Raw genomic sequence first — 27309 nt, forward strand, 5'->3', positions numbered from 1 at the left:
TCTGTCACAAACAGTCTAATGCTTGACAAAACTTTTCACTGAGCAACACAGCAAACACATTTAAACAAACACAATGCAATGATTATTAATGAAATTCACTTATTGATTATATAGTAATTCCTTCATACTCATATTCTGAATAATATTTCCCACAGTTCCCATAGTAGCTATAATGCCACCACAAAGACACGCCCTAATCCATTCAAAGCCTTAATCACGTCCACTTTGCCTGTCTGCTCATCCAGCAATAATATGTCAACAAATTTGCATTTTTTATACGTAATGTTTTTGTCAGTATTGTTATTGTCAACTCAAGATGCATGTAGGAGAGTTTAGTTCAGCTGTAGGTCTAGTTCACCTAAAATTATATTTATTTCATCAATCCATGTGTTTTTAGTAAATGGGTGTACACCACTGGAGAGAGCACTGTACAAATCTCAATAAACAGCTGTGCAATGACAATTAAGTTCCAACAAAGAGTCTTTTCTAATAAAGTTTTGCTCAAGGATATGGAGAAACGTCACTGTGAAGCTCCACCCAGCTCTACTGTAGGTGCGGTTGTTAAACTTCATTCTTAGAAAGTCATAAATGAATTCTTGTACCATCTCATTTTCTCATTACAAACTTTGAGAAAAAAACAGCACAGGGAAGCAACTTTTGCAATGAAATCAGGCAGGATATTTGTGTTGTTTCTTATGTTACCTATTGTAACAGTAGAGACAGGAGTCTTTGACTTTTTCAGTGGGTTTTTTGACAACGACAAATTACGACCTTTTAATTCTAAAGGTAAGCAAAGTTAAAGAATTTACTTTAATTTGTGATATATTTGAGTATTGTTGAGTATGGTTGATGCATGCTGTCTGTATGCCACTCACCAATGTAAATATTGTCAGGGTTTGGGAAAGATCTAAGGAAGTCTCTATATGGGCAGCACATTGCATTGGAAACGATACTGAAAGCTGTGTCCGGGTTTATGAAGGATTCAAATCCACCAAAACCACTCGTGCTTTCTTTACATGGACCATCAGGTGTGGGAAAAACTTATGTCACCAAGATCATTGCAAGGAATATTTATGAAATGGGGGAAATGAGCAAACACGTCCACACATTTATTACCACATATCACTTCCCACACAAAACGCAGACGGAGTCAGCCATGTATGAAGTAAGTCATGGACTCACATATTCACAGCAGTATACGGTTTCAGTGGCAACAACATAAACAAATATATAAATTACCTTGAATATAAATTCTACCCTGCAGTCTCAACTTAAACAGTGGATTCATGGAAATGTGTCAAGTTTTCCTCACTCCATGTTTATATTTGATGAAATGGACAAGATGAACCCACATCTGATAGAGGCTATGAAACCTTTTCTGGACTACATGCCCCATATAGATGGAGTGTCATTCAGGAAAGCAATCTTCATTTTTCTCAGGTGGTGCAGTTCATTTGTATAGATTTGGGGTTATTAGGGATCTGAGAAAGACTCTGGCTGTGATCAGAGTGCACTTACTTTAAGTCGTAATGTAAGTAATGAAAGACCTATTCCACAAAGAGTCCATGATAAACTGTATCTATTTACAGTAATGCAGGTCAGGATAAGATCGTCAACTTAGCTCTGGATTTCTGGAGGAAAGGTAAAGTCAGAGAAGAAATGCAGATAAACACTGAGGAAATGGAGACTCATATTTATGAACAAATCTTCAACGATAAGAGCAGTATGTATTAAAACATACCGCATCAATTTTCTTTCAAAAATTTCTCTTTTTAACCCTTTTAGAAATAATGTCAAGCTTTATAAGAAATAGTTCCGCTAATGCATGCAATATATAATCATTAGTCTATTTTGAACTTTCTTGTACTTAAAAATCTCTTTTGCTCAGTTTACTTATAGAAACACATACATTAAAGACTGTCTGCTCAACAGGTGGATTTAGGCAGCCCTGTCTAATAGATCAGCACCTGGTGGATCATATTATTCCTTTCTTGCCTCTGGAATTGAGACATGTGCAGTGGTGTGTTTTGGCTGAAATGGCCAGTCTAAACATCATTGATCTTGACGTGGCACACACAGTGGCCAAAGAAATGTCCTATTATCCCCCAGAGGAGAAAATCTTCTCTATTAAAGGCTGCAAGACTGTCAGACAGAAGTTGATGCTTTACATTGATGACTAGATGAAAGAGACATAATTTAACATCATTTAACTAAAATCACTTGTTGTTCACTGTTATGCATTATGAAGGGGAAGGCATAATTTCATGTACCAGAAACATTCATAGATTCACATTCAATTACTGGCATTGTGTGTGTGTGTGTGTGATTATATGTAATTGATTGTGTTATGATCACTTCTAGCTACCTCAACACATGTAAACACACAACCAGGGGGTGTTAAAATTAAACGGCAGTGAAAGCTGACTTAAAAAAATATCTTTTGCTTTTTATAAAACGTGATCTCTAAGACAGAAATATGAAAGGTTTTCTGTGGTAGGGTTCACTAAGTAGGAAGGAAGGAGACTGGGTCGGCGTGGCTGAGAAGAATTTTTCTTTATTTGAATAAGGTAAAAACGCAAAGCAAAAGGAAATAATATTTAAATCGGGCCTCCTGGCACGCAAGCTTTCTCTCAACGTCTTTTCCAGCGTCCGTTCTCTCGGTCCCTTCGAGGACTCTCTCTGTCGATCCTCCCCTTGTGTTGGCTTTTATATTCTTTTCGCCAATCACTGTAACAAGAGACAGGTGTTTACGATCAGCCTTTGACCTACTTACTTCCCGCCAGTTTCCTGTCTCTCTCTCTCTCCAGACTTCGCTAGGCCACGCCTCCCCACATACCCCCGCCGCCCAACTCAGGCCGGGGCCCCATCCGGCCTGCAGCCTCCTCCACCCCCCTCCTGGAGAGAAAGTCGGTTACTGTCATCTGGGTCCCTGGCCTGTGGATCACCTGAAACTTAAGTGAAAGTGAAGTGAAAGTGACCTATTAGTCAGATATAGTGACCCATACCCGAAATGTGACCTCTGCATTTAACCCATCCAGAGAGTAGTGAACACACGCACAGCAAGTGGTGAACACACGTACACCCGGAGCAGTGGGCAGCTATCACTGCAGCGCCCGGGGAGCAAGTAGGGGTAAGGTGCCTTGCTCGTTACCCGCCGGCCCTGGGAATCGAACTGGCAACCTTCTGGTCACGAGTCCGACTCTCTAACCATTAGGCCACGACTGCCCCCGGTTGTAGGGTTAAAGGGTTGTAAAGCAAGATACCAACGGGTGATCCGCGCGTTGGTATCCTTCATTCGGTGGAGCCATTAAAGGGGTGCGTGGTCCGAACAGAGGGTGAACTCCCTCCCCAGGAGATAATAGCGGAGGATAAGAACGGCCCACCCGATCACAAAGCATTCCTTTTCAATGGTGCTGTACATCGTCCCCCTCCTCGAGAGCTTGCGACTGATGTACAGCACCGGCCGCTCTGCCCCCTATACCTCCTGGGACAGGACCGCTCCCAGCTCTCTGTCCGACGCGTCCGTCTGTAAGAGAAAGGGAAGAGCGAAATCAGGAGCGTGCAATATTGGGCCGCCACACAGAGCAGCTTTAACTTGGGTGAAAGCCTGCTGGCACAACTCCGACCACTGGACGGAATCTGGTGCCTCCTTTTTAGTGAGGTCAGTCAGGGAGCTGGTGAGGGTCGAATAATCAGGCACAAACCTTCGGTAATAACCCGCCAGCCCCAGGAATTGCCTCACCTCCTTTTTGGTCTTGGGCCTCGGGGAGGCTGCAATTGCTGCCGTCTTGTCAATTTGGGGACGCACCTGCCCGTGACCCAAGTGAAAGCCCAGATACCTGACCTCCACTCGCCCAATTGCACACTTCTTTGGGTTAGCAGTGAGCCCCGCTCCTCTCAGTGAACTCAAGACCGCATTTAGATGCTGCATATGCCGCTGCCAATCATTACTATAGATGATGATATCATCCAAGTAAGCAGCGGCATATGCCGCATGTGGACGTAAGATGCAGTCCATGAGACGCTGAAAGGTCGCTGGGGCTCCGAATAAGCCGAACGGAAGAGTGACAAGTTGTTGTAATCCAAACGGCGTAGTGAAAGCTGTTTTTTCCTTGGATAAAGGAGATAAGGGGATCTGCCAATACCCTTTTGTCAAATCCAATGTCGAATAAAAACGAGCCGCACCTAGTCGATCAAGCAGTTCGTCAATCCGCGGCATTGGATATGCATCGAATTTCGACACAGCATTCACCTTGCGGTAGTTCACACAGAACCGAACCGAGCCGTCGGTTTTGGGAACCAAAACTATCGGGCTGGCCCAGTCGCTGCTGGACTCCTTTATTACTCCCATATCCAGCATGGCGCATAATTCTTCCTGAACCACCTTCTTTTTGTGTTCAGGCAAACGATACGGCCGGCTATGTACTACCACTCCCGGTGTGGTCTCAATATGGTGCTCAATGAGTGTAGTTCGGCCAGGCAGAGGCGAGAACACATTGGCAAAATGAGCCTGCGACCTGGCAATGTCAGTGATCTGGGACGGTGAGAGGTGATCTCCACCAGGGACCAGAGGGCTAGGTCGAGTCTTTCCTCCCACTAAATGGTTCCAGCCATTTATCCCAATTTTTGGCGTCCTTGTGAACGAACTTTCGGATCATGGTTTTTAACGTACGGTTAAAACGTTCGACCAGTCCATCCGTTTGTGGGTGGTAGACCCTGGTCCGAATCGTTTTCACCCCCAATAACCTGTACAGTTCGTGGAGTGTCCGTGACATGAACGTTGTGCCTTGATCCGTGAGAACCTCTTTGGGGATTCCCACGCGGGAGATTAACGAGAAAAGTGCGTCCGCCACGCTCTTGGCGGAAATATTGCGGAGCGCCACTGCCTCGGGGTATCGTGTTGCATAGTCGACGATGACTAATGCAAAACGATGCCCTCGTGCTGATCACTCTAACGGCCCGACCAGGTCCATACCAATTCGTTTGAAGGGGACCTGGATCAGAGGAAGAGGCCACAATGGTGCTTTTGGGGTGGCCGGTGGGTTTACCAGCTGGCATTCACGACATGCGGCGCACCATCTGCGCACATTCTCGTGGATGCCCTGCCAAAAAAATTGGGCCGTTAGACGATTTAGTGTTGTGTTTTGCCCTAAGTGTCCTGCCATTGGATTTGCATTAGCCGCCTGAAAAAGCATTTCCCGGCGGCTCTTTGGGATGACCAATTGTGTTGTATCCTTCTTTGGCTGAGTGTCTTGGGTCACTAGATACAATCTGTCTTTTATTATGGCAAAATATGGATAGGTGAGCGGGTGCGCTGGTTGGAGAGGCTGTCCGTCGATCGCGCGGACCTGCTCAAACGCGTTCTGAGCGACTCATCTAGAGACTGATCCAGGGGAAAATCATCGCGCGATGAGAGAATCTTTCTCTCAATCGCGCTCTGTTCCCCTAAATCCGTTGTCGATGGTCCCAGCTCTGCCTCTCCAAGCTGCGCCACCGCCCCCCTCCTCTCACGTTTACTCCAAGAGACACCCGCACATAAATACCCTAATAACATACTAAAGTCCAGCCAATTTGTCCCCAAAATTAGCGGATGTCGGAGGTGTGAGTTAACAGCTACCTCAATTTTATGCTTTTTCCCTCTAAATTTGATTGCCAGGGAGACTAAGGGATAGCTCACCACCTCCCCGTGCACACACCTTACCTGAACCTCGCGGCCCGTATCCAATGCCGTAGCTTGAATCACGCCTGGGTGGATCGAGGTTTGGTTACAGCCTGAATCCACCAAGGCCTGATACGTACTCCCCTCAATACTCACACGTATTTGGTACAACCCAGCCTGATCGAGGGCAGCCCGTGGGGCATCGGGGATCCGGATCACCGCACCAATCTCCATAACCAGACAGTTCCTGATGAAGTGGTCCGGGTCACCGCACCGCCAACAGGCCGGCCCAGGCCTACCCGCCGCCCCAGTGGCCGGAACCAGGCCAAGGGATTGGCGAGAAGAAGATGGTGTAGAAAAGCGGGAGGGCGCTGCCCCGCCGAACGTCTCCCCCTGCCGGAGGGTGGCCCTCACGTCCGATAGGAACCAGGGTCCTGGGCCGCCTCGGACATGGGCCGCTACATGCGGCTCCGGACGGGACCTAGGAGAAGGAGAGACCAGAGTGGAAGAGGGGAGGAGAGAGGTTTGAGATCCGCTGACCCCACGGCATGCCGCCATGTGATCCTCCGCCAGCTGGACAGCCTGGGACAGCGACGCCGGCCGGTGGCAGTGGACCCGCTGGGCGGCCCCCGCGGGCAGCCGTCCCACGAACTGCTCCAGTACCACTTTCTCCACCGTAGTGTCGACGTTGCTGTCGCCATCCAGTAGCCATTTGCGGCAGGCATCCCAGAGCTGTTGGGCAAACACGAACGTGAAGGCCTCCGGGTCATCCTGGGGCCCCATCTTGTGGAGCAGTATGGGAGTCGCAGGGACGGCGGCCGCTGGTGCTCCCTCGGTTTGCCTACCTTGAGCAATCCAGCTCCGGAAGAGCTCGCGGTAATCCACCTGGGCCTGGAAGAGTCTCTGGAACCTCTTCTCCTGATCTCCTTGTGGGCCCAGCAGGGCTTGATGTTGTTCCTGATGGAGACCTGCGAGCGCATGGATTACCTCCGCAAACGGCGAGGCTGGCGGGTTCTGCATAGCGGCGGCATTCTCCTACCTTCCCGGGTTTCGGCACCACTGTGGTAGGGTTCACTAAGTAGGAAGGAAGGAGACTGGGTCGGCGTGGCTGAGAAGAATCTTTATTTATTTGAATAAGGTAAAAACACAAAGCAAAAGGAAATAATATTTAAATCACATTTTCATTTACATTTTATGTTTAGTTTAGCTGTTGTTAGGGTTTTTGACAACGACAATTTACGACCTTTTAATTCTACAGGTAAGCAAAAGTAAATTAAGTTTAATTTGGTGATTGATAAATTTGGTCTGTATGTCATCATTACCCAATGTTTTTATTGTCAAGAGTTCGAGAAAGATCTAAGGAAGTCTCTATATGGGCAGCACATTGCATTGAATACGATATTGAAAGCTGTGTCCGGGTTTATGAAAGATCCAGATCCATCAAAACCACTCGTGCTTTCTTACATGGACCAGCAGGAGTAGGAAAAAGTTTTGTCACCAGGATCATTGCAAGGAATATTTATGAAATGGGGGAAAAGAGCAAACATTTCCAGACATTTATAGCCTCATATCACTTCCCACACAAGGACCAGGCAGAGGAGTATGAAGTAAGTCTTGTTATTTTATATTTACAGATGGCCTTGTCCTAGTACAAGGATTAGTGCTGCGTACCATAAATCATGCTCCCACGGGTCTACATCTATTAAAACTTATAAAGCTTACTTGAAAGCAAGGTTGATGCAGGCTGGTGGGCCAGGGTTGGCTTGTTGTGCATTTGCAAATGAAAATGCAAGATTATGATTACACTTAAAGTCTGTAGAAAGATAGACCTCCAGGAGCTGGATTAGGAGGAGGTAGAAAAGGACATTTGAGGTCTTTTAAAACAGGGCGTAAAGAATAGCCTCATTTGAAAGTGACCTATTGGTCAGACATGGTGACCCCTACCCGAAATGTGACCTCTGCATCCAGTGAGTAGTGAACATACACACAGCAAGTGGTGAACACACGTACATCCGGAGCAGTGGGCAGCTATCACTGCAGCGCCCAGGGAGCAAGTGGGGGTAAGGTGCCTTGCTCAAGGGCACCTCAGTCGTTACCCGCCGGCCATGAGAATCCAACCGGCACGAGTCCGACTCTCTAACCATTAGGCCACGACTGCCCCGTTTGGGATTACAATAGTTATTTCTGTACATGCAGGATCAACTTAAACAGTGGATTCATGGAAATGTATCAAGTTTTCCTCACTCCAAGTTTATATTGGATGAAATGGAAAGCATGAACCCACATCTCATCAGCACCATAAAACCTTTTTTGGATTACAACATCAATGTGGATGGAGTGTCATTCCATAATGCAATCTTCATTTTTCTCAGGTGATGCTCTTCATTATTCTTTTGATGTTTGGGTTTGATGTCATTAGGGATCTGATCAGAACGGAGTACTAGTGAGATGCCCTTCTTCCCCCCAGAGGAGAACATCTTCTCTGTTAAAGGCTGCAAGACAGTCAAACAGAAGTTGTTGCTGTATAGTATGCTCTAGATGATTTTAGCAGCAATACTAAATACAAAATCTGAATTTTTTTAGCTTAAACACAACATGCAAAATATTAATTACTACATGAATGTTGATTGAACTGACATGTTATTTAACTTACCAGTGTTCTGAAAAAGACATAACATGAGTAAGAAAGGTCTGGGTAGGGCGTTGTTTGTATGTTTGTTTACATTATTAACACATTAAACGAAACAGGTACAACTATTAAAAACAACAAATGCTTAAGTGAACTAACTAAAAAATGAACATCAGGGGATGATTTCTGTGAGACCTTTGTGGGTAGTTCTATAGCTGCTGCTGCTACTGGCGTTTTTTTAGCAATTGTATTTGCAGTGTCTCCTGAGCCGAATAATATATTGCCTTTTGATCCTAAACGTGAGCAAACCTATTCCATATACTACTTTGTATATCTTACAGTATGTTTAAACATTTTCTCTTTCCTCCTTTTTAAAGTTTTTCACAAACTTTATTTGTCAAGTTTTACTAGTATGTAAATACAATTTTAAAACTACAAATAATATCATTGTTTTCCCCAGGTTTGGAAAGAGATTTATATCAAAATCTTTACGGGCAGCACATCGTGTCAGATGTTGTACTGAAAGCTGTATCATCATTTATGACCGACAGTGATCCAAACAAACCACTCATGCTGTCTTTCCACGGGTCCGCAGGAGTGGGAAAAAACCACGTGGCCAAAATCATCGCTAAAAACATTTATGAAAAAGGAGACCAGAGCAAACATTTTATCACTTTTATGTCTGAGCATCATTTTCCGCTCAAAGACAAAGTCGACATGTACAGTGTAAGTAAATTATGTGAATTTCAACATGACTTTTCAGAAGTGAGTAGCCTATTGCAAAGATTTACTTTTTAAATGAATGAATATTGTCTGTATTAATGGGAATGTTTAAGCAAGAACATATGAAATGTTTTTGCTCATTTAACTTTTACAATTCAATTTAGTCGATGTAAGATTATATCGCAGACAGACAAATTTATGTTTGATCATGTTTAGAGAGCCTGTAGACATATTTGAATAACCTGTATAGCAGGGGTGTGTAGTCCTAAACTGTGAATGCTCTGCATACCCAAACCATTTGAAAGAATAAGTACAGGACCTTCTAAATAATATTACCTTTTCTATATGAATTTCCTTGTTTTTTGGATTAATATAAAGCTTACATAATAACATGGTGCCTACACAAGATGTTAATACAGTATTTGACCTAACAATGTGTTAAAACAACCCAGTTCATTTATAATCCAACAACTGGGTTTGTCCAAATTTGACCCAACGCTGCGTTGAAACAACCCAACATTTTTTGCAAAACTTTAGCAAAAAGTCTGTGCTGATAAGCAGATTTTCTTAGCAGCTTTGACTCTTTGCCATGATTGCTATGGATTGTCATTGTTGCGCATTCTCATTAGTTTGATGGTGCTTTTGCTGCAAGATAACACAGCCAACTATGGAAATCCTGAAAAAGTCCTAAATAATAATACTTGATGAGTTTGAGTATTGACATCTGTGTCTGCTTTGCAGCTGGAAGTTATCCAAAAATATGGCACTTGCTACCGTAATTTAAAGGGATACTCTACATCATTGACTACCATAGTAGGAAAAATTATTGGATCGTTTTTTTGTTCTGTTGAACACAAAATAATATATCTTAAAGAATTTAGGAAAACAAACAGATAGGGCACCTTTGACTATACCATTTAAACTTTTCCTATGGTAGCCAATGATGTCCCAGAAATGCCAGTTGCTGACATTTTTCCAAATATATTTCTATGTATTCGTCAGAACAAAGAAATTTGTACAGATTTAAAAAAAAGTAAATGTCATCATTTATATGTACACTGAACTGTAAATGATGACAGAATGTATACATTTTTGGGTAAACTGCCCTTTAAGTGCAGGGTCATTGATCTAACTGACATATACGTATACTTAGGCACAACTAAAGCAGCAGATTCATCAGCACGTGTCGAGTTTTCCTCGGACCATGTTCGTATTTGATGAAATGGACAAAATGAATCCACAGCTGGTTAAAGCACTCAAACCTTTTCTCACATAAATGAAGTGTCATACCACAAAGCAATCTTCATTTTTCTTAGGTGATGCCCTTGATTGGTGGGATTAAATAAATGAAGCGCATAAAACTGTGACCAAGAGTCCCTTTTTATTCGTAGCAATGCAGGTGGGAAGGAGATAGCCAAAACGGCTCTGGACTTCTGGAGCGCAGGTATAAACAGATGAAATACAGGTGAACCACAAAGGAATGGACACTCAGGTCTTTCGAAACGTCTTCAATGATAAGATCAGTATGTATTAAAAGGTTGCCAAAGTAGACTTTATAGCAGATCTTTTTTTGTTGTATGAAAAATGCAATTTTAATGTCATTTTTACAGGTGGGTTTTGGCAGCTGGTTGATCACTTTATACCTTTTCTGCCTCTGGAACGAAACCACATACGGCAATGTGTTCTAGCTGAAATGGCCAGTCTGAAGATCAGTGTACATCATCACCCTGATCTGGCAGACAAAGTGGTCAGAGAGATGCCCTTCTTCCCCCCGGAGGAGAAAATCTTCTCTGTTAAAGGCTGCAAGTCAGTCAGACAGAAGTTGATGCTGCACATCAATGACTAGAAAAAAACACGTTCATGTTATTTTATTCCATAAAGTTACTGTCATTATGTCTGATTATACTGAATTGATTCTCCTGTGATGATCTCTGCTTCTACACAATGTAAATACAGTACCAGGCGCTGTCTTTTTCTGTCATGAGATGAACATCATTAAATGACAGTGGAGCACATCATCTTTTATAGAGATAAAAACTTGAGATAAAACTTGACACCTTTAAAAGGGATATATTAAAGCTTTTCATTAATCTTCTGTCTGTGTCTTTTGTGTCAATAATCCTCAGTCCTGCTAGATTGCAGTTTCCCACCTATCCAACACATAATGCTTTTTTTCAAAGCTTTTTTTTAATGCATGACAAAAATATTTTATAATATAATACAATTATTTGCAATTTAAATGTTATTTGCTAAACAAGTGTTTTATCAGAATTCACATAGCCTATACGTTTGAGTGACCATCAATGAGAAAAGATGTTCCTCACTAGACTTCAGCATCACAAAGACACGCCCCCTTGCTATTCAAATCATTAACCACACCCACTGTGTCTATGTTAACTCATTTCACAGCACTAGTTTGAGACTTTGTAAACCATATTAAAGATTTATGACTTATAAGTGTGACTCAAGAGTGGTGAAGAGATATGGAAACTCCACCCAGTTTTACTGCTGGTAGTCTAAACTTAACCTGGCAAAGACTGAACTTCTCATCTTCCCAGTCACTTCATCAGAGCACCAGATTACCATCCAACTAAAATCAGATAACGTCAATAAAACAGCGCGATCATGCAGGTTTCTACCGCACAACATCAGGAAGATCAAACCGTTCCCAACAGAGCATGCAACACATGCTCTTGTCATTTCCGAACTGGATTACTACAACGCTCTTCTGACCAGACTTTTAACCTGTGCTTTCAAACCTATGCAAACGATTCACAAAACCTGGGGGGCCTGTATTCACGAAACATTTGATCTTAACACTAAGAGCTCTCCTAAACAGCAGTAACAGTTTTTAGTTAAGAGTTTCCACTTTAAACCTATTCACAACGCTGCTGAGAGCAACTTTTACTAAGGAACAGAAAGAAATCTTAAGCTAAGAGAAAGGGCGGGGTTGACCTCGTTGCTATGGATGATGTCAGCAAGCTTACTATGACCACAGTGATTGGCTGATAGAGGATGGGTCTCCGTCAGTCATTTATAGAAATATTATAGAATGAGGTCTCCTAAACATTCCACTTTTACTGTTGCTTCTGCAGTTCTTGTAATGTTTTTGTATGCCATGTCTCAGACACATAATGTAACGCGTTTTGATACACTATGTTTAAAATATTACTCTTCCCTCCTTACATTCCAAATGCTTTTTTGTTTTCACAAAACTATTTGTTTAGCTTTACTAAGAGAAGCATGTAAATTTAAATTTACAGTTTGCAAACTACAAACACTGTCTTTGTCTTATCCCAGGTTTGCAAATATATTTAAATGAGAATCTCTACGGGCAGCACATCGTGTCGAAAGTTGTACTGAAAGCTGTATCATCATTTATGACCGACAGTGATCCAAACAAACCGCTCGTGCTCTCATTCCACGGGGCCGCAGGAGTGGGAGAAAACCACGTGGCTAAAATCATCACAAGAATCATTTACACAAAAGGAGACCAGAGCAGCTATTATATCACTTTTATATCAGAGCACCATGTCCCACACAAAGACAAAGTCGACATGTAAATGTAAGTAAATGATCTGAATTCAGTATGACTTTAGAAGAGGGTAGCCTACTGTTGCAAGGGTTTGTTCATTAAAGGTTTAAAATAATATTGTTTTATCATAACTGGGAACAATTAAAACATGAGATGTTGTCACTTATCTTACTTTTAAAGTTCAACTGAATTGTCGCAGACTAGATCTATAGTCTTTCTGTAGACATACTTGAATAACCTGTGTAGCAGGCATTCGTAATTCTATCGTCAGGGAATACACACAGAGGCTTGGATAGACAAGACGGAACTGGATATTTATTGAAGAAATAACAAGTCAATTCAGTTTTATTTATATAGTGCTTTTTACAATGTTGTATTAAGGAAAAAAGAAAAACACAGAAATAGGTAGAATACAGTACAGTGGTATTATAGAAAGAGTAAGACCATTCTAATAAGGCAATGTTAATGTGTTGTACACATAAATACAGAATAAAAGTGCTTTTAGTGTTTTTTTCATCTATGAATTGGCCATGTCATGTGGTGCGACCGTGATTTGTTAGAAAATGTGCAATTTACATATTATTTGCCATCAAGTGTTTTATCACAATGCACATACTTTTGAATGGCCATTAATGAGGAAAGATGATGTTTTCCCCACCAGAGGTATAGCTACTTCCTCACTATACCTGTACATCAGCATCACAAAGACACACCCCTTTTCCAGTCAAATATTAACCACTCCCACTTTGCTCATTCTAGCTAAAACACTAGCATTAAAGCTTACTTTAGCACATGGAGTGACTTTAAGCAAAGCTCCACCCAACTCTAGTGTCTGTGCGGTTGTCAAACATCATTCTTAGACAGTCTTAAATGAAAACATGTACAGTACTCACTGACTTTAACTTTAAGAAAAGCAGTGCAGAGAAGCGACATTCACAATGAAATCTCGAAACATATTTGTGCTGTTTTTTGTGTTACCTATTGTAACAGTAGAGACAGGAGTCTTTGACTTTTTTGATGTTTTTTTCGACAAAGACAATTTACGAGCTTTTGATCCTGACGGTAAGCAAAACTAAACTAACTTCAATAGCTGACACATTTTGTCTGTATGCCACTAACCAATGTTAATATTGTCAGACTTTGAGAAAGATCTAAGGAAGTCTCTATATGGGCAGCACATTGCATTGGAAGCGATACTGAAAGCTGTGACCTGGTTTATGAAAGATCCAGATCCACCAAAACCGCTAGTGCTTTCCTTACATGGACCAACAGGTGTGGGAAAAACTCATGTCACCAAGATCATTGCAAGGAATATTTATGAAATGGGGGAAAAAAGCAAACACGTCCACACATTGATAAGCTCATATGACTTCCCACACAAATCAGAGTCAGCGGTGTATGAAGTAAGATATGCACTTTACTGATGGGTATTATGTATTCTAGGCTTGAAACAAGGACTGCATGATCAGGGTTGGATATAAAATCTATAGAGAATAGGACTGAGTAGTCTAAACAAGAGGATTTGATGTCTTGCGAAAAAGGCAGTAAACGATAACCTCATTAAAGGATTTTAATAATCACATAGAACATTTAATTTGTTATTTGTGTACATGCAGGATCAACTTAAAGCGTGGATTCATGGAAATGTATCAAGGTTTTCTCGCTCCATGTTTGTATTTGATGAAATGGATAAGATGAACCCACATGTGATTGACATCATTAAACCTTTTCTGGACTACGTGCCCCATGTGAAGGGAGTATCGTTTCACAATGCAATCTTCATTTTTCTCAGGTGACAACTTTGACCATATTAGTCACTGATCAAAAAGAAATACCAAACAAAATGAAATTCCTGTCTCTAAAAATAATGGGTTGTTTTCAACCTATGGTTGAGTCAAGACAAACCCAACCTTGGTGTTAAATTAACCCAGAAAATGTTTATATTATATATATTGAGCCCATTCTCATCAATTGCGTATGAATAACATGCGCTGTTGCAATATCGTGTCATACGTAGGCCAAAGTTCAATTTTGCATGCATACAATACGCCTATTTCTGCGTACATATGATACGCCAAATTTTGCGTGCGCGCATTTAAACGGCAATTTGTCTTATTAACCTGTCCCCTAACCCAAACCCTAAACCTAAGCTTAGCGTACGTGCATATTATTGTCACGAAATACGGAGTGGAAGAACCCAGATGCAGGCAGGCATGAAGGGGTAACAACACAGGACTTTAATATAAATACAAAAACGTAAAACAAAAACCCACGGTGGGGAAAACAAGACACAATAACAGGGGAAATGAAATAACAGGTAAACAGGAACATAAACTGACTAAACTAAACTAACAAAGACTAAGCACAACACTAGACCAAATACAATAAACTAACACTAACTAGACTCACTGAAAAAAAATCACATACAGGAACACGAGCATTGAACATGAGCATTAAACACGAGCATTAAACACGAGCATTAAACACGAACTGGACAGCACAAGGCATACAGCACACACACATGCAATACACGAGCACAGGACAAAGAAACATGAGGGCATTTATAGGGAAGACAAACGAGGGATAACGACACAGGGCAGGTGTGGGTAATCAAACACTAAGGGAAAGATAACAAGGAAACGAGAGGAGCGGGGCCAATGACGAGACACTGGAGAGAACGCATTTTATTGTCAAAAGGACAATAATATGTTTCTCTCCACACATAACCAAAGACTTTGTCATGGCTCTGCTACAGGACCAAGAAAAACATGACTAAGGAAGCAGAGCCATGACAGAAGCCCCCCCTTTAATGAGCACCTCCAGGTGCTCACCAAGGGGTAGACGGACGAGACAGGGCAGACTGAGACAGTGACATGACAAGACAGAACAACGAAAACAAAATCAAAGGCAAACAAGACAAAATTATCATGGGGTTGGGGTGACACAACAAGAATAACAAACATGGGAGGGGGGGTGGGGCAAAACAAGAGTTCATGGGGGGAACAAAAGAGTCCAAGGGGGGAACAGTTCTAGTCCCCGGCTGCGCTCGAGGGCGCGTAGTCCTAGGGGACTTAGGGGAAGTCCTGGGGGGACAGTCCTTGACCCTGGGGGTCTCCCCGGGGCCGGTTTGGCTGCTGGACTAGGGACCGGCTGGAAGGCCGGCTGGGCAGGGCTTGACGCCGGCTGGAAGGCCGGCTGGAAAGGGCTTGACGCCGGCTGGAAGGCCGGCTGGAAAGGGCTTAACGACGGCTGGAAGGCCGGCTGGGCAGGGCTTGACGCCGGCTGGGACGCCGGCTGGATCACCGGACTGGATGCCGGCTGGATCACCGGACTGGATGCCGGCTGGATCACCGGACTGGATGCCGGCTGGATCACCGGACTGGATGCCGGCTGCACCACCGGACTGGATGCCGGCTGCACCGGACTGGATGCGGGCTGCACCGGACTGGACGCCCCTCTCCGTTGCCTTTTCTTCTTCAGCCGAACCACCCGACTGGTGGTCGGCTGAAGGAATGAGGTGAAGGGCGCATCTGGCTCCGGGTTGGACGCCTCCAACGAGGAACTCCAGGACTCCCTCCTTCCTCGCCTGCCTCGAAGGCTGACTGGTGGGGGAGAGGCTGCAGGGAGTGAGACGGACGGTGAGGTGATGCCCACGACTCCGATCTGGATGGCACGATCCTCCGGGATCGTGACCAACGGGGACGGAGACTTGGAGTGAACTGAGACCCCTGGCGCCGACCGGTTAATGGCATATCTGACCACATTCTCGAAGCGCAGCGGCCTCAGCATCCTCATCTCCACCCGCTAGATCGGATCGTTTAGGCCACTGTTGTAAATCACCGTTAGCTCCGCCTCACCAAAAGCCATATCCTCTGCAGCCTCCAGGAACCTCTCTGTGTACTCCACCATGTCAGCCTCACCCTGACGGATGCTACAAAGGAGGTGAGCCTGGCGAGATCGGAGGACGTCCATAGTGCTGCCTGCTGGGTTCAGCGTTGGCTCGTGTATTCTGTCACGAAATACGGAGTGGAAGAACCCAGATGCAGGCAGGCATGAAGGGGTAACAACACAGGACTTTAATATAAATACAAAAACGTAAAACAAAAACCCACGGTGGGGAAAACAAGACACGATAACAGGGGAAATGAAATAACAGGTAAACAGGAACATAAACTGACTAAACTAAACTAACAAAGACTAAGCACAACACTAGACCAAATACAATAAACTAACACTAACTAGACTCACTGAAAAAATCACATACAGGAACACGAGCATTGAACACGAGCATTGAACACGAACTGGACAGCACAAGGCATACAGCACACACACATGCAATACACGAGAAACATGAGGGCATTTATAGGGAAGACAAACGAGGGATAACGACACAGGGCAGGTGTGGGTAATCAAACACTCAGGGAAAGATAACAAGGAAACGAGAGGAGCGGGGCCAATGACGAGACACTGGAGAGAACGCATTTTATTGTCAAAAGGACAATAATATGTTTCTCTCCACACATAACCAAAGGCTTTGCCATGGCTCTGCTACAGGACCAAGAAAGACATGACTAAATGAAGCAGAGCCATGACATATTATACCCTAACCCAAACCCTAAACCTAACAGTATTATTTTAATTATTTCAGTGTTTCCTCTTCATGTACGTTTCAAAATGGCTGCTCTCCACCGAGGTGCATGCAAACATTGCCGTATCATATAAACGCAAAGTCGAACTTTGGCTTAGGTATTACACGATATTGCAACAGCGTGTTATTTATACGCAATTGATGAGAACGGGTCGATATATTACATATTAGACCTACCATAGAGTATTCTGTACAATTAGTTTGCAGTATTGCATATACTGTTTTATGTTTAATGTGTAACTGTTCGAAAATCAGGAGCGAAAGAAAGATTGCAAGTTCAATTCTTTTTCATTAATCATCAGTCATGTTGTTGTGAATGTTGGATGTACAGCAATTTAATAATTAGCCCAGTTCATGATAAAATGTGTTATACAGTCAAGCAGGTGGGAATGTGATCAACAACTGGACTCTGGATTTTTGGAGGAAAGGTAAAGACAGAGATGAACTCCAGATGAAGATCATGGAGACTGAAATTTATCAAGACATCTTCAATGATAAGAACAGTATGTACAGTATGTTTAAACCATATTACATGTGAGTGTATTTCATATAAATAAATATAAAAACATTTGTACACACACAGAAAACAACATATCCATTAGTCCATTCCAACGCTTTTTTTAAACCGTCAACACATCAAAAAACAAAACCTCCAAAATAACAGAACATTAAGCTGTTACAGCTTTGCTATCCTGTTTTTACTAAATATACTCGTTCTACAGATGGATTTTGGCAGTCCTGTCTAATAGATCATCATCTGGTGGATCACTTTATACCTTTCCTGCCTCTGGAACTGAAGCATGTGAGGGAGTGTGTTCTGGCTGAAATGACCAATCTAAATGTCCCTCTAGATCATAGACTGGCAGACAGGGTGGCCAGAGAAATGCCCTTCTTCCCCCCAGAGGAGAAAATCTTCTCTGTTAAAGGCTGCAAGTCAGTCAGAGCAGATTTGGTGCAATATGCTTGGTGCACGAAAAGTTGGTGCAATGATAATCCGTGAGTTTTGTATGTCTTCTGTTGTGCTATAATCAGACAAGGTCTGATAGACTGCACATTAAACTGCTGAACATATTCTAACCATGTGTTCCAAAACACTAACTGGAATATAAATGATACATTTGCAAATCAAGCAATTGCACTGACTTCCAGTAAAGTATCGAGTCGATTTTAAGATTCTGTTACTTACAAGGCACTCCATAATCTTGCACCCCTTCACATGCTCTCAGATCTTCATCTTCAATTTCTCTTGTGGTACCTCGGATTCGAGTGTTTGTTGTGTTTTTTTTTTTTGTCTTGTGCAGTGATTTGTACTTTTATTTTATTCTTTGCCTGTTTGTGAGGTGACGTTTGGGTCTTTTGAAAGGCGCCATTAAATAAAATGCATTATTATTATTATGTACTGTATGAATTAATCTATCTATGTTGTTTTGTTTGTTGACTATTTAAGTAATATTTTATTTGTATCATTACTCATACTTTTAGTTGATAAAATTATTCCAGATAGATGCCGCTGATAATAACAGCTGATAATAAATGTACAGACAGAATTTTGGAATGTGGTTTTTCTTGAAAGTTGTCATGTAAGTGGCTGGATGTCAACACAAAAGTCATGAATCGTTTACTTCATATATCACAGTCAGCATTTGGTTCAAAAACATATACAAAGCACCGAAAGAAACAGCTCCTCCCACATAGAGAGAGAGAGAGAGAGAGTGTGTGTGTGTGTGTGTGTGTTCAACAGTAGCAGACAGTTATATCATGTGGATACTGGATAATATTAACGCGCTCGTGTCGTGGTGAATGAACACTTCATTCAGATGAATGGATGAACTGCGATCAGCATTAGATGCGGTATATTCTTCATTCATTCACGACTCGTCTCATTCTAATGCCCTGTTTACGATATGCACGAGCTAAGCTGGCTAACAGGCTAGCAACGGACGTCTTACATTCGCCAGATGTCGTTTTAACTGCATGTCATGTTTTATTATTACCCGTTCTGCACATTTGACTGTCTTTACTCACCTGACATTGTGTCCTTGCGCTTCACGTCACGTGTTTTGCATCAGTCTGCCCGCGCGCGATCACGTGTCACTGACATCCATTACAAACTTCAGCGTTTGCATGACAGCTGCGAGTGTTCGCGTGTTTATCACGGATGAACCGTTTCACCAACCGTGATGGAGATGTTTTCATTTATTTTATATGTGACCGTGGATGTCGTATCATGAAGACTCAACAAGAAAATAATCATTTAAAGATTTTGTTCTGCAATATTTGTAATATATTCTTTCTATCTGAAATGATGATATTTAAATGTCTATGTATTTTTTTATAACTATAAATTGTTTATTTGAAGTTATTTAATGGTTATATATCTTAGAAATATGTATTCTTATTTTAATTACTTTGTACATGATTATTATTAAAGTAGTGACCAAACGAAATGTCCAGAGGGAAAACAATAATTTTACTAAAAGGATATGGCAAAAGGGCAAACTACAGCGTAAATGGGTTTTACTCTAATATGCAAAAAGCTCATGTAAAATAAACTGATTTTAGTTTTATTAGTTATCAAAAAGATTCAATGAGAAGTGAAGAGGTCCGTTGTGTTAGGTTGGACATCGCTTTTGGTGACACCATTGTATTATAAATCGTACACCTTTCTTTATTCCGTCTAAATGCTAAACTACTTCTTTTTTAAAAACAATTAACCAATGTCATTATTTTGGTTCTTCAGTCTGTAGGCATCAAAACACATGATCATGATGAGATTGACAGCGGTTTTATCCTCTGTGATGATGGTCTGCATGCTCCTGATGGATGCTACAGTGGACAGCACTGCAGAATTTGACCCCTATAAGGTTCTAGGGGTAACAAGAAGTGCAAGCCAAGCAGAAATCAAGAAAGTGTATAAACGCCTGGCCAAAGAATGGTAAGAGTAGCAATACAGTATTTTCCAAGGTGTAAACAATTATGCAGTTCTCTAATAGCAAGCAAAATACAAAGTATATTGTATTGCCATAACACAATGCCATTGTTCATTTCTGTTGCCAGGCATCCAGACAAAAATAAAAACCCAGACGCAGAAGATACGTTTATTAAGATAACAAAATCTTATGAGGTAATATTCATATTCAACAACAAACTGACAATAGATCCACATACAGTACAATCATAACTCTTTAATATCTGCTTTTTACACCTTGTGTGAGAGAAAAAGCTGATGTTTACTTTTTCATACCCCACAGATCCTGTCGAATGAGGAGAAAAGAGCCAGTTACGATCGCTACGGATCAACGAATAACGCTTATTCTTACGGTCACCGCCACTTTCATGACCACTTCTATGATGAATCTTACTTCCACTTCAACAACAACGGTGGCCGGGACTCTGCTGACAGCAAGTACACGATAAACTTTAATCAGTACGTCAATGAAGTGGTGCCTGAGAGCTTCAAGAGGCCTTACTTGATCAAGATCACTTCAGACTGGTGCTTGAGCTGCATCCATATCGAACCAGTCTGGAAAGAAACTGTGCAGGAACTGGAATCTCTCGGTAAGAGATGCTTATAGTTTCTTACTGTTTTCTTAAAATGTCTTCTTTTGTGTTCCACGAAAGAAAGAGTCGTATGCAGGTTTTGCACAACATGACTGTGAATAAGTGATGATCATTTTTATCTGTAGGGATCGGGATTGGTGTGGTTGATATTGGTTACGAGCGCCATCTCGCCAACCACTTGGGTGCCCATCAGACTCCATCCATTCTTGGTGTCATCAATGGGAAAGTGACTTTCTTCCATTATGCTGTTATGAAGACGCACCTGATGCAGTTTGTGGAAGATTTGCTGCCCCAAAGGCTGGTGGAGAAGGTTAGTAAACATCAGCAATAGTTCTTTCTTAACACTGTAATGTCTATACAATCTCAAATGTCTTCTCGGTTAACTTTAGGTCACAGACAAGAACAACCAAGAGTTTCTGAACAGTTGGCATGAGCTGAACAAGCCACATGTTCTTCTGTTTGACCAAGTGCCTTCAGTTCCTCTTCTTTTTAAGGTAGAGTAACCGCCTGCAACATGTAGACTTTCTCATGTTAGTGCTTTTTTAACATGCAGCAAATCGTTTTTTTTTTTACGATATTGCATTGTTTCAAAGGGGCCGGCTTTACGTGGAAAAAAACAAAAAAGGAAAAATAGTTAAATATCTAGAATATATATAAAACAGAACATGTGGTATTATTGCACATTTTTAGTGCTTATTGTTTGGGTTTTCCCTTTATTCTCTAACAGCTCACGGCGTTTGCCTATAAGGATTACGTTCGGTTTGGATATGTGGATCAGGGACTGTCTGAAACGGCTGAACTGCTGAGAAGATTCAACATAAACACATATGCGCCGACTATGCTCGTCTTCAAAGAGGACATGGAGAAGCCTGCAGATATTATACAGGTATGACCTCTATCTACTCTGGTAGGTCTCGTTGATCTTTGAAGAAAGATAGAACGTTTATTAACTTGTAATGAAGCTTAAAGGTGAAGGATGAGTCGCTAACCGTGATGGTAACAAGTAGCACATATTATAGCCCAGGTACAGATGTCTACTAAAGATCTGCTGTGTAAAAACATCCGATAAACGTCTTAGAAAAGGCAGTTTTAGATACTGTACACTAAATTATGAACGTCTTACAGACGTCTTCTTGATGTCTATACGACATCTGACACGAAACGTCACAGAGAGGTATTGCAGATGAGCAAACAATAAAAACATACGTAGTATGTAAATGCAGACATCAGATAGACGTCTCCCAAATGCATGCGTGCCATCAGGGACATTTCTATCAGCCAATCAGATTTCAGCCAAACCAAATGCATGCCATGTTTGAAAAGGTACAAATGTGATTACTTTGACTTTTTAATCTAGGCTAAAGGGATGAAGAAACAGATCATAGATGAGTTCATCTCCAACAACAAGTTTCTTCTAGCCCCTCGACTGGTCAACCAGAAGCTATTTGATGAGCTTTGTCCCGTCAAACAGTTCCATCGACGGCGGAAGTGTGTAACATTTTTGGAGAACATTTTCTTTGGCAGAAGTAATGTTGGTTAACCTAGTGCAGCAGGTTCTCTCAAATATCTTCGTTGTGTTTTCACAGATATTGTGTTATACTTCTCACCGGTGAGGAAGAGACCTTTGCCACGGGAAATGAAGCTTTTCTCTCTCTAGCGTCTGTCGACGCCAATGACGTTCTGCGCTTCGCTTATGTCTACCAGAGACATCAACAGCCACTATGTGACGTTCTCTTGAAAAACAAAGATAGCGCACCACAGGTAAACATTATCATCTGCTTTTAGTTTAAATTGACAAATCATGTCATTCCAAGCTTTATGACCTTTCTTTCACCTGTGGAACTAAATGTGTATGTACAAAAGATATTTTGTAGAATGTTTTCTTCATAAAGGTGCCAGGAATGACACACAAAAAAAACATTAAAGTGGCCCATATACCTGTGTGCTTTCTGATGCCGTACAATAGCTTTTGTACAGTTGTACGTAGAAGAAGACTTTCAACAAGTAAAATCAAATAAAAGGTGATTTTTACAGCTAGACAGCCATAGAGAAGTCTGCAAAATGTTGAAGAATAGAAGAACATCATACAAGTTACAACAACACACAACAATCTTACATCTTTCATTAGGTGAACTACACTTCGTCACAAATACATTTCAGGCACTGAATTGAGTCAGCAGCTGAAACGTTTGTTCGTGTCGAGTAGGTGTTTATTCTGGAGCGGCGTAACAGTGCTGGTAAAGTTCTGTATAAGCCAGTTGTGGGAGGATGGAACGGCAGTGAAGACGACAAACACAAGCTTTTGGAGGAACTGGTCAGACTGCAGAAAGATCCGTCCATACTCAACTATGATGCCATTCTGCCAGAGCTCAACAACGAATTCGCCTCTGTGAGTCTCGCTGGATTTCCTTTTCATGTCTATGATGAGAAATTAGCTCTGACCTATATACACATCTCAGGAGAGCAGTTTATGTCTTAAGAAAAGAATAAAAAGACCGTTTTCATATGCTTTTAACATTCATCATAGGTGGTCAGATTTTTTTTAAGGAAAGAGTCATGTCGGTACCACACCACTTCTAATTGAATCAGATGAGACAGGTGTTTACTAGGTGTAAGCGAGACCATATATCCATATCTGCAAGCAAATTACTGTGACGTTATCTGCCTCAGTGTCTCGAAATCATATCAATTTTCCCGGTTTCAGACGTTTATAATCAGATGGATTTACGCAGCATGCGACTACTTGTCGGAAATGATTGACGATCTTCTTCACAATAACTGGTAAAAGAATAAAGTTTGTTTTAATATTTGAAGATACATGTTTAATACATGTTTTGTATTAAAGTTGTGATGCTTTCTCTCCCGCAGGCGTGATATGATGCCTCTTCTTTCTTTGATCTTCTCCGCACTCTTCATTTTATTTGGCACTGTGGTCATTCAGGCGTTCAGGTAAGACGACTGTGTTTATATATCAGATTGGTAATGTAGAGACTTTCAAACCGTCTGTTTCTGATTCCAGTGATTCAAGTGAAGAAAAACACCCTAAATCAAAAGCTAAAGATGCATCTAAAACTGAAAACGGTTCACCAAATACCTCAAGGTCAGTTTCCTACATTCACAAAATATTAAAGAGGCTCATTATAGAATACCAATGCAAACTTTTCTTTATATGAGGCCACAACAAATAAAAAAGTCACATTTGTAATGATTCATTCAACAAAAACACGAACAATATTTGCTAGTCTTAAGTGAATAATTACCTCTGTAAATCATTACAAATATTTCAGTGCCGAACATCATCATGTTTGTATTCTCATTATAACGCTGAGATCTTGTCCAGCAGTCGGCCACCGAAGAAGAGCTTTGTGGAAGTGACGGAGTTAACAGATATCACATACACCAGTAACCTGGTGAAGCTGAGGCCGGGTCATATGAATGTGGTTCTGGTTCTTACCGATGCCACGAAGAACATCCTACTTAGCAAGTTTGCCAAGGAAGTTTATTCATTCACTGGGTGAGTGACATTTCAAACAAGACCCTTACAAAAAAGAAGATTATTCAAGTGTGCTTTTCTTTAAAATAAGCAAGTATCGTTTCAGCCTACTTTTTATGTTCTTTTGAGAAATATATTTTATGTACCTCTCTATACTTGATGTACTTCTCTAAGTTTACTTGACTTATACTGACAGAAAAATGCAGAAAATGCTAATATTGTATATAAAAACTGCCAAAATGATATACAAATAATAAACTATAGATATGATTACAAGTGTACTTGAAGTGCAAAAACACTAAACTTGCAGTTTATTTCAAAGTGTACTAAAATTGTGCAGTACTGATCTAGACCAGTGGTTCTCAAACTGGGGGCCCCAAGATGGGTCCAGGGGGCCGACAGTTTTTGTGGCATTTTATAAAAAATATAGACATTTATCGTAAATTTTGTGTAATCAAACAGAACTGAATGAGCATTGTATAATTTAATGTCTTTAAATTTAATTAAAATTCTAAGTTTAAGATCATAAGTCTTTATTTGGGGGGGCCACAAAGCAATGCCACCCACACAAGGGGGGCCTCACAACGAAAAAGTTTGAGAACCACTGATCTAGACAACTATCAGTATACTTTTAAGTTCACTTAAAAATAAAGAACTATTGGTGTAAACTATTTGTTTACTCAAAGTTTATTACTGTTACACTTAATGTATACTAAAAAGCCAATTTAGTCCCAAGTAGTATTGAAATAGTACACTTGATAGTATATATTTTATCATGTCAATGCAGTAATATTATACTATTACTGCACTGACATTAGTATGCTTACTACATAAAGTATACATCAAAATATATCTAAACTTTAATTTATTATACGTTATAATCTTGAACTATACTTATTTTTTGTAAGGGAACTCTTATATGCAATGGAAAAAAGATTAGTAAGATTTGTATGTGCATTTTTATGTCAGTATTTGAATTTTATGATGTAGATAGCTTTAAAGTAGATCCTATAATTGAATTGGTCTAGCATTGTGTTAGCAACAAAAAGGTCATGTGTTTGAACCCAGGAAGCACACATACTGTTAAAAAAATGTTTCGATTGAATGCACTTCTCTTGTACAGGTATATCATTTTTACATGCATAAGCAATGTTGTCTCGTCTTCATAGGAGCTTGACTCTACACTTTTCCTTCTTGAATGTGGATAAACACAGTGAGTGGATGGTGGCCGTGCTGGAGTACGCTCAGGACGCCATGCAGATCGACACCGATGAGGATGATTTGAGCAGCCGCAAAATAGACTACACCGGTTACGTTCTGGCCCTCAACGGCCACAAGAAGTACCTGTGTCTTTTCAAGCCGGTGTACACGGGCGAGGACGTGGACAGCAAGCCGGAAGAGGAGGGAGGAGGTTCCAGGTCCAGAAAGGGCATGACACGTTCTCGCTCCACAACTCTACAGATCCATCACAAACTGGATCGACTCGGGCTGTGGATGGAGCGACTGATGGAGGGGACGCAGCCACGGTACTACGTCCCAGCATGGCCCGGTCTGGACAAGATTACTGTGAATAAATAAAGAAAACTGGTACAGTATGCTTTTGTTACAGCTTACAACTTTTCTGGGTTTAAAGCGTTGAAGGTCTTGGTGAGACCGGGCTTAATGCTGCTCAAAGCGCAACTGTAACCAAGGCGCTTATATGGTAAAGAAACACTTGTGGCTGTGCTGTTAATGTCATCAGATGAGAGAATTGTCTTTCTGAATTGGTGTAATACTTGAATCGACAATTGACACTGTTTCTTACTCGCCAATGTAGCTGCTTCTATGGAGGCCTTTAGGTCTTCAATATTTATCTCAAAGGCTGTTGTTTTGAAGGCTGCCGTGTCTTTGAATTTTCCTTTTTACGCTTTAAAAATGCTTCCGTTGTATGAACATTGCAACACGCTCAGAATACTGTAGCTTACAAAATGTAGCACAACTTTGTTACGTTTGCTCATGACAATACTGTGAATTCTAAGTTTTACAAAGTTTAAATGCCAAATGCCATTCTGAATTTAACCCCCATCTAAATAGTGCAATAACTTAAATGTCTGACTTTTAATGTTTTCCGAAAAAGAAAACGTAAGAATATTTAAGTGTCAATCAGTTCTTTGATTTTGTTGTTGTTGTGCACCACTTGTTTTCGATACCTGTGATAGAAACTGTAATACAACATTAGAGCAATATCTGTTGGTAGAATAGAATCTTATCCGCCATGTGTATTTAGTCTGAAGGTGTACATAATCATATTAAATGTAAAATATGTAAAATGGGTTTCTATAACAATTAAAGGTTCCAGATATTCTAACAAGACTGACAGCGCAGGTAAAAGTAAAGCAAAGTTGTAAAACATTTTATTGAGCATATTCAGCTGTGTCGTAAAGCTATTAAATGTGCAAGCCTTAATAGAAAATAGTTTATTTATCTTTATGTATTCGGCTTTTATCTAAAGCAACTTACAGTGCATTCAGTTCTTTTAATCAGTATGTGTTTTCTGGGATGGGACCCATGACCTTAGTGTTGCTAATACAATGCTCTACCACCTGAGCGACATGTTTCCACTTTTGTATCTCTGTCTCTCTGTCTTTGAATATGTGCTATGGCATGCTGAACCGTCTCATCAGGACAGAGAAGAAACAAATAAGATGTTTGGTTACTATGCATTTCATATAAACTGTAGAAAGCATAAAAAATGTGACCACACCCCAAATCCCGACAGTCATTTCTATGTGACATGTTTTAAACTGTAGCTATCACAGATGCAAGGAAAGGCAACCAATGTGCTACTATATGAAGTCTTCCATTACTGAAATGTTATTATTGTTATTGTTGTGGTATTACTGTTGTTGCATTTCTTTTTCTTTTGCAATGCACTGGCCTGTATCTGACATGCAGCGTTGGACCATGTCAGATTTGTATGGCTTATTAAACTTAACCGGAAATACATTTTAATGTGTTAAATGTCTGTGGTGTAAAATATTCGTGGTATTATGTAAATGATAAAAAACTAAAAGATCAAATA

General features: G+C 41.1%; 3 protein-coding genes and 1 pseudogene across 8 annotated transcripts; all 4 read left to right on the forward strand.

The window, feature by feature from the left end:
* The first annotated feature begins 560 nt into the window (after positions 1 to 560).
* LOC130571913 (torsin-1B-like) lies at positions 561 to 1707 on the forward strand. Its single transcript, XM_057363223.1, has 3 exons — positions 561 to 786; positions 894 to 1165; positions 1265 to 1707. The coding sequence occupies exons 1-3, from the start codon at positions 663 to 665 to the stop codon at positions 1460 to 1462; spliced, it is 594 nt and encodes a 197-aa protein (XP_057219206.1). The 5' UTR covers positions 561 to 662; the 3' UTR covers positions 1463 to 1707.
* Positions 1708 to 6984: 5277 nt separating this feature from the next.
* On the forward strand, positions 6985 to 11100 carry LOC130571909 (torsin-1A-like; annotated as a pseudogene).
* A 1355-nt stretch (positions 11101 to 12455) lies between these two features.
* On the forward strand, positions 12456 to 18743 carry LOC130571911 (torsin-1A-like). 3 transcript variants are annotated; one of them, XM_057363221.1, is made up of 5 exons: positions 12456 to 12576; positions 13684 to 13949; positions 14163 to 14338; positions 17570 to 17697; positions 17917 to 18743. In XM_057363221.1, exons 1-5 carry the CDS (start codon positions 12543 to 12545, stop codon positions 18192 to 18194), a joined length of 882 nt encoding a protein of 293 aa, XP_057219204.1. In that variant the 5' UTR covers positions 12456 to 12542; the 3' UTR covers positions 18195 to 18743. The 3 variants fall into 3 exon arrangements, with proteins under 3 accessions (XP_057219204.1, XP_057219203.1, XP_057219205.1); XM_057363220.1 differs by having other exon boundaries at positions 12494 to 13608; XM_057363222.1 differs by lacking the exon at positions 12456 to 12576 and having other exon boundaries at positions 13707 to 13818.
* A 168-nt stretch (positions 18744 to 18911) lies between these two features.
* dnajc16 (DnaJ (Hsp40) homolog, subfamily C, member 16) lies at positions 18912 to 27304 on the forward strand. 4 transcript variants are annotated; one of them, XM_057363217.1, is made up of 15 exons: positions 18912 to 19045; positions 19935 to 20129; positions 20252 to 20318; positions 20446 to 20752; positions 20881 to 21065; positions 21145 to 21249; positions 21483 to 21641; positions 22113 to 22243; positions 22342 to 22516; positions 22962 to 23144; positions 23460 to 23536; positions 23624 to 23704; positions 23775 to 23855; positions 24096 to 24269; positions 25463 to 27304. In XM_057363217.1, the coding sequence occupies exons 2-15, from the start codon at positions 19954 to 19956 to the stop codon at positions 25824 to 25826; spliced, it is 2265 nt and encodes a 754-aa protein (XP_057219200.1). In that variant the 5' UTR covers positions 18912 to 19045; positions 19935 to 19953; the 3' UTR covers positions 25827 to 27304. The 4 variants fall into 4 exon arrangements, with proteins under 4 accessions (XP_057219200.1, XP_057219197.1, XP_057219199.1 ...); XM_057363214.1 differs by having other exon boundaries at positions 18913 to 19045; positions 25418 to 27303; XM_057363216.1 differs by having other exon boundaries at positions 18913 to 19045; positions 24099 to 24269; positions 25418 to 27302.
* The last annotated feature ends 5 nt before the right edge of the window (positions 27305 to 27309 follow it).

The sequence above is a fragment of the Triplophysa rosa genome, linkage group LG21, assembly GCF_024868665.1.
Source record: "Triplophysa rosa linkage group LG21, Trosa_1v2, whole genome shotgun sequence".
NCBI classification, from domain to species: Eukaryota; Metazoa; Chordata; class Actinopteri; order Cypriniformes; family Nemacheilidae; genus Triplophysa; species Triplophysa rosa.

Coding starts and splice junctions, on each gene's coding strand:
- LOC130571913 (XM_057363223.1), top strand. CDS start 663: ATGAAATCAGGCAGGATATTTGTGTTGTTTCTTATGTTACCTATTGTA. Junction 787..893: donor ACGACCTTTTAATTCTAAAG/GTAAGCAAAGTT, acceptor AAATATTGTCAG/GGTTTGGGAAAGATCTAAGG. Junction 1,166..1,264: donor CGGAGTCAGCCATGTATGAA/GTAAGTCATGGA, acceptor TCTACCCTGCAG/TCTCAACTTAAACAGTGGAT.
- LOC130571911 (XM_057363220.1), top strand. CDS start 13,485: ATGAAATCTCGAAACATATTTGTGCTGTTTTTTGTGTTACCTATTGTA. Junction 13,609..13,683: donor ACGAGCTTTTGATCCTGACG/GTAAGCAAAACT, acceptor TAATATTGTCAG/ACTTTGAGAAAGATCTAAGG. Junction 17,698..17,916: donor CATCTTCAATGATAAGAACA/GTATGTACAGTA, acceptor CTCGTTCTACAG/ATGGATTTTGGCAGTCCTGT.
- dnajc16 (XM_057363214.1), top strand. CDS start 19,954: ATGATCATGATGAGATTGACAGCGGTTTTATCCTCTGTGATGATGGTC. Junction 21,250..21,482: donor CAGTTCCTCTTCTTTTTAAG/GTAGAGTAACCG, acceptor ATTCTCTAACAG/CTCACGGCGTTTGCCTATAA. Junction 23,537..23,623: donor GATCTTCTTCACAATAACTG/GTAAAAGAATAA, acceptor TCTCTCCCGCAG/GCGTGATATGATGCCTCTTC.